This window comes from Lingula anatina, chromosome 1 (assembly GCF_051362555.1).
Source record: "Lingula anatina isolate TDL-2025a chromosome 1, LinAna3.0, whole genome shotgun sequence".
In the NCBI taxonomy this organism is placed as follows: Eukaryota; Metazoa; Brachiopoda; class Lingulata; order Lingulida; family Lingulidae; genus Lingula; species Lingula anatina.
The window spans coordinates 38,582,025-38,588,879 of NC_141767.1; the positions used below are offsets into that span (position 1 = coordinate 38,582,025).

General features: G+C 36.9%; 1 protein-coding gene across 1 annotated transcript; it reads right to left on the bottom strand.

The window, feature by feature from the left end:
• Positions 1-395: 395 nt before the first annotated feature.
• Positions 396-3,759, bottom strand: LOC106155709 (beta-1,3-galactosyl-O-glycosyl-glycoprotein beta-1,6-N-acetylglucosaminyltransferase). The gene is made up of 3 exons (XM_013530675.2): positions 3,014-3,759; positions 1,485-1,744; positions 396-959 (listed from the first exon to the last, which is right to left on the bottom strand). Exons 1-3 carry the CDS (start codon positions 3,757-3,759, stop codon positions 667-669), a joined length of 1,299 nt encoding a protein of 432 aa, XP_013386129.2. The 3' UTR covers positions 396-666.
• Positions 3,760-6,855: the final 3,096 nt, after the last annotated feature.

Genomic DNA, 6,855 nt, shown 5'->3' on the forward strand with positions numbered 1-6,855 from the left:
TATTTTTACACCCACCAGCACTACCGATACACGTGCCTACCCTCATCCTGAGCCATAGATTGATTTTTTTACTTAATATTCACAGATATGTCTCTAGGTAGGCTAATTATGTGCAGTTTTCTGAACAGTGGTGTAATGAAAAGTGCAGTAGAAAACTGTGTCACGAATTAGCCAGGGGCATGTTTGTGAATATCTGGGATTGGTATAGAATCAGTCGCCAGCTGAGACATGAACCGTTTTGATCCCAGCTGAATGCGGTGGCAAGGATTAACCATGTGCATGTGCTTGCATTTCTGCCAGCTTTTGGTATAAAAAGTGAACATAAAATCCTGCATGAGACTTTGATGATAATGATGATAGACAGAGTGATCGAATGCGGTTTGCAATGTGTACAGAAGACTTGACTTTTATTTACTGCGTAACACCATTCTGGTCTTATGACATAAGCACTTACAGGTCACTGCTTTTTTAATCTGATGATATTTCAACAAAATTTGAATGTTTTATCTTAATTAACTGCGTTTTTGAAAAAAAGCTTTCTAAATGCGTTTGATCTCGATGGAAAACGTTGCTCCACAAGTGGTGTATTTCTTAGTATTCCTAAGTATATTTATAACGCGTACATAACTGAATTGTCTTAGCTAACGAAACGGCATGTTAATTTTGTCATATATGTTGTTTTACAAATGGTAAACTACTGTAATAATCCACATCAATTGGAAAATGGTCTTCGTTAGCTGTCCTGTTAAAGTAAAGCTCTTCCATACAGTCATACGCTAACGGTTCAAACGTCAAATGGAATTTGTTGGCAAATAGTTCTTTACGAGAAAGTAATTTAGGAAGGTCTGTCACGCCAAATACGCATATGGCACGTACCACCTTGCCGCCGCAGTATTTGGCGTCTTCTCCGTACAGCCATAGCTTGTACCGGGTCAAAAACGGCTTTTTCTCAATATCACCTGAAACATAAATGAAATTCATAAGACTGATATTATGACTGATCTTTAAAGAAAGTTTCTATGTTTCGAAGCAATATTTGATTGAATAGTTATTCTTAATAATCAAAACATTTATAACCTCCACTTATTTAAGTATGTGGAAGAAAACGCGTTTTTCTTTACACGGAACCATTTTTTATGCACTGGGAGCTTTCGTTATTTTATTTTTTTACGAGTGGATGTTACCATCTTAGATCAACCGAGATAATATTTTAGGCTTATCTAAAATTAAAATCTTAGTGCTTCAAAGTAAAGACGGGACAAATTCAATATTGTCTCAAAACCAGCCACGTGGTAAACATGAAGCAATGGACTGAATTGTTCAATGTATTTTTAACTGAATGCAAAAACCCTTAAACACATTGGTAAAAACGGATTTAAACCAGGGCAAACTTTTTTATCGTTTTATCTCCCTCAGATATTTTCCAGCCTCATAAAACAAATATAAAAACAAATATAAAACAAATACCATATGCGAGAGGTTACCTGTGAAAGCCCCTGGTACTTTTAAGTGTGGGTTGATGTTGAGAGTGGCAAAGAAAGTCTCATCTGGAGTCCCAGTGTCTTTAACCCACTCTAAGAAATATTTTCCTATTTCACTATTGATGACGTAATCGACATAGCCTCTGGTTGCCGCTATGTGGACAGATCCTTTGGCAAGTTTTATTTTCCAGCGTGGTGGCGACTTCTTTACGTTTGTCCTATAGAAACCACTCCAAACGTATTCTGTTCGATCGAGGTTCCTACTGCAAGAGATACAGGAAAACGGGATTATATATTGATTTGATTGATTATCGATGGAGCGTAAACGGCGACTCAGCTTGACTTTAAAAAAGCCGACCGGGGAAATTGACCTCCTTGAAAGACATTTTTTTCTTTATTTGACATATGTTCACAACATTGTTATGTAATACTCTACTGCAATGCGGCGTAAAATTTTTTTTAAGACATCAAAGTCCCAAGTTTTATCATGTTTACACAGACTGTCGACAACTCAACATCAATTTCTATGAAAACATTTAATCAAACCAGCAAAGAAATAGGTTTGTGGTGGTAGTCGTATACTCGTGCCACCGTCGTGCTCTAAACAGCCCTTAATCCCCTATTCATCCTTATCAACTTTGCTAAACACGTTCATTTGCTATCAATTATACATATGTTTGTGACTAAAATCCAGATCCAATTTTTTACCGTCCAGTGTCGGTATAATGTAATTTTGGTGAGTTAGCACGTAGCAAAATTAAACAAGGAAGTGGAACAGACAAGAAGTTACACGACGAAGTATAAATATCATGTTTCAGCATGATTTATCTTTCTTTGTGTAACTACTTGTCTTTTCGCTTGCCTTTGGTTTTAATAAAAAAAGTGTTTTATCGTGAAACTAATTCATAAACACGCCTGAAGTGTTTTAAATGCGCCTCTGTTGGCTCTCTGGTGGGAAGCTGTTCGCCTACTGGTACCCTGGGTTTCAAATGTCCATGAAAACTCTATATTATTAGCATGCTGACAGTAGTAAGAGAGGCGAGTTTAAAATAACATCTATTACTTGGATGGTGGTGGTGGTGGTGGTGGTGGGGGTAATATATTGGCGGACACAATCCGATCCAGAGCAGTACAGTACAGAGCTTGCCATTGTACCTAAGCTTTGCTTGGGGGATGGGCGTGAAATCTCATAATTTCTTTTAAACAAAGAAATGGTTTAGATAAGAGTACTTTATATATATATATATATATATATATATATATATATATATATATATATAGTACACACACACTAAGAAAAACAGCTTTGCCACTAGTGATACTCAGAAAGGAAAAAAAACATAACTCAGGGAGAACTTTCATTAGACCCTCCTGGGTCTATTACTGTTTGTCTACGATATATCAAAAGTTTTTTGTTTGTTTAGTTTATTAAAAAGCCATATTATCATTGATCAGTGACTGCATGACCTAGATTATCTGACCAGACCAATGTAATTTATATCCATCTCAACTATATGCTGTAGTGTACTAACCTTTTGATGTTTCCATCAATATCATTAGAATTATTATATGTTTGCAGTATTTTCACCAGTTCTTTGTTGGTTTTTAGTGGAAACTCCTGTCCAACTAAGTTTAAAAAATATTTCCAGTTTTTCTTCTTTAATAATTCTCTCATGCAGAGTATTTCTGGTTCCAAAACGCTAAATTCAGCCCATCTAACATCTACGCGTCTCGGGGCCATAAAGACGTTTTCTAAACATTCGCTCAGCAGCACTACCGCTTCATAGAAATCCTTTGGTGATTTGCTATCAACATGGATACAGTAAAAATTATGAGGGCGGTATACAGCTCGCAGCAACCTCTCCACCTGCTCAATGTCTTTGTACACCAAAATACTAAAAGCCAGCGGAAATTTCTTCTCTTCGGGAGATGCAGACAGGATATATTTCCTCTTATTTTTGAAGGCTGTGCAGTCTGATAGTGCGGTCTTGTAGAAATCAGGCGTGAGCGCTATTTTTGGGGTTTCCATCGCCTTCTTGGCCTGCATAACCGCGTGCCTGTCTCCTTCAAATAACGCTTTGCAATTCCGTTGAAGCTGGTCTACTTTGTTCTGTTCCAGAACACCTAGTCTGTTGGCTTTCATGGCATATGGAGCCTGTTTGAAAGGTGAATAGTTTTCCTTCCCACTGTAAAGCAGCAATATGAACAGAAACAGCAAGCAGAAACCACAACTTATAGCAAAACAGGTTACTTTACACACAGGAGTTCTCTGCTCCATAGGGAAAGATGATTGACCTCAGCTGCCTGCCGGGACGAACACAAGTTCTGGAACCCTGATGTAAGGCAATCCCAGGCTGTCTGGTAATACTCGGGCCTCATGAAACATTTATTCCAAGACATCGATCTAGGGCGCATGGATATGTGGTAAATGGGTCTTTATCTAAACTTAACCGATGGAAGAAAGAGCGAGGGGGCACTACCCGTAACGCATTGCAATCGATAATGCCTGTAGGCAAACCGATGATATCCACTGCGCTATTAAATACGGATGTCATTGAGTAATAAAGTTTGTAATTGTATCTGTAATTGTAATTGTATCAAAAATCATTATTGTTGATCCTTTGTTACATAATTTTAAGCTGGGCTACATTAAGTAACTAAACGCTATGTAATAAACAGCTTTCTCTGTCTCCGTCCCGAGTATACACCCTTGGTCTAAAAGTTTGCTCCGCCTTCAATTCTATGTGCTTTCATTTTACAAATGGAGATCACCTCACAGGTAAAAATTGCTATAAATAGTGTTTTTTATTCCAGATACCACATCTAACATGATTAATGGCACAGAAATACAAAATAACGGTGAGGATATACATATTTTATACTATTTATTCAAATTTATAACATGTACCCCCTTAAATCCGATGTTTCACTGTGCTTTCCACAGATGTAAAGAATTGTCCATTATATTAAAGACACCACCAAATGTCACCAAACTTAAGCTTTGGGATGTGCTCCTATGAGGTCACCCGCCTGATATCATGTGTATTTTCCGCGTCACATAAAACGTCACAGTAAGCAACTGAACAGAGAGTAAATAAACAAACTTATTTGCTATGGCAAAACAAAACGATCTATATTAACAGATAGTTACACATTTGGATACTAGTCCAAATCATAGGAAGAGGCTGATTTTGTGTTTGTAAACGATTATGGCATACAATAAGGGTAGATAAAACGTCTCGTAGTGCAAAATGATAATAAAATGATAATAATAAAAAATCCGCATACTTTGAACTTATTTAGGTTGAATAAAAACCAGAATTTCGTCCACCAAATGCGTTTGGATGCAATGTTTTTGAACAAATGTCAGAAAAAATCGGCATAAATATGCCTTTACTGTTTTCTCTCCCCCAACACGTATGACACTCAAACTGCATTACAATAGGACATATACTTTACATTTCAAGATTGGTGCTGCAGATAAACATTTTCGCCATGTAAAACTTTCATACTTAAAAATAAATGTATCTATTACAGCAGTGAAGATACATGCTCATCGTTTTGTTAAAATCAGTCTTAACTTTCCAATTGAACGTCAGGCAGTGCACTATAAGTCTTAGACTCCGTTCACATGAAAAATCTATTTTCTAAAAATCTATTTTCTATTCGCGGTATCTTGTGATCACTCCGAACGCAGCCGAGAATTAATTACAGCTTTGGAAGTAACTGGCTCGCGCTGCCAGTAATTACGCCGCGGGGTATTCAGGGCACAGACCGTGATCACAAGATACCGCAAATAGAAAATAGATTTTTAGAAAATAGATTTTTCATATGAACGGAGCCTTAATGCATCACCGATAGCATTTCGTCCACGCTAGGATCCAAGATATATATACGGAAGCCGACTGGTGTCATGTAAAAAAATTACTATCTCGAAATTTCGAGGTAGCTACCTCGAAATATCGAGATAATATTTTTATCTAAATTTCAAAATACCAGCTTGAAATTTCGAGATCACAATTTTTTGTCCAAATTTCAAAATACTCGAAAATTCGAGATTATGATTTTTTTAACATGACACCAGTCGGCTTCCATATAAATGCGTTGTAGCGGAATAAAACTCTGGACCACGATTAAGTGTCCACCCCGGGTTTAGTTGCGACAGTTCCACCGTGTTACTTAACAGCTGGTCGCTTAAGCCGAAGTATTTGTAGGTGTGTTTGGACGCTAAACGCACGTTATCTCTTCCGTGGATGTAGAAGGCACCCCCCACCACTCGGCGCACCTTTGAATTTGTGCACTGTTTGACAAACTTTTTCATATGGTCGCCTGGCCCATAAACATGAAGCGATATTGACATCCACCATCAGCGTTGGTTTGTCTGTCTGTTAGTGGTCAAGATCTTTTCAATAAGTTCTCAAATTTTGATAAGATTTTCAGGATGGGCAAACAGACAGAAAAGAGGGAAGGGACTAATAACACTTTCAACTGAATCTACCCGAAATGATTTTATTGCCTCTTTAATAAATGACTCTGGATATTACGGTTGTGTTAGACAAGTGCACACTCAACAGACAAGTCATTAAGATCACGGGTAACAGTTATTTCAAGACCATTTTAATTTTCATTTAAAATGACAATCTTAGACAATTTAAGTCAAGTAAGCTGGGTGTACTGATAATTGACCAATAGATAAGACCCCAGCTTACAGCTACTTGTGGACCAATGATTGACAATCTTAACAGAGTGAGATTCTACCTGTAGACAACATATTACAACAGGCTGTCAGGTACTAGCATACTGGTGTGTATCTCACCAAATTAAGAACACCAGGTGATTAACAACAGTGAAAAGCAAGGCACTTTCAGTTTGTTCAGCAAAGATGTCGAATAAACATGGATAACAAGTGTATTATATAACTCAAGCAACATTATAAAATAAGACATAAGATAAGACATGAACAAAAACAAGAAGTTAAATATGAATGCCAACTATCGACCGCTGCCAAAATTAAATTATTTTTCTCAGCTTCTTACGAATATTTAAGAAGCAAAAGAAAACAAATAAAAAAATTCTTTTATTTAGGCGTGCACCTGTTTGTCGGCTAAAAAAACTTAGGTAACCTAATTTGAATTCAGGGAATGTTTTATCCACCACTGTTAATTCAATTTTGGTCCCTTGGAGATGTCTGCATCAAGAGAGAGAATAAGAGAATGCACAACTCAAAATAATGAAAACCAAATTCTATCCCTTAGCTATTGCAGCCCTTTCATATGAGAAACAAAACATCTTTAAAAAATGGTTGATTCTCCAGCTAAAGGCACATTCACCATAAATTCAGAGTAAATAATATATACAATTAACAATAAATACC

Bases quoted from the DNA above. Each gene is read 5' to 3' on its own strand.
- LOC106155709 (XM_013530675.2), bottom strand. From the start codon at position 3,759: ATGGAGCAGAGAACTCCTGTGTGTAAAGTAACCTGTTTTGCTATAAGT. The intron at 1,745-3,013 runs GTTAGTACACTA...TATCTCTTGCAG, and splicing joins ATTGATGGAAACATCAAAAG to TAGGAACCTCGATCGAACAG. The intron at 960-1,484 runs GTAACCTCTCGC...TTTATGTTTCAG, and splicing joins AGTACCAGGGGCTTTCACAG to GTGATATTGAGAAAAAGCCG.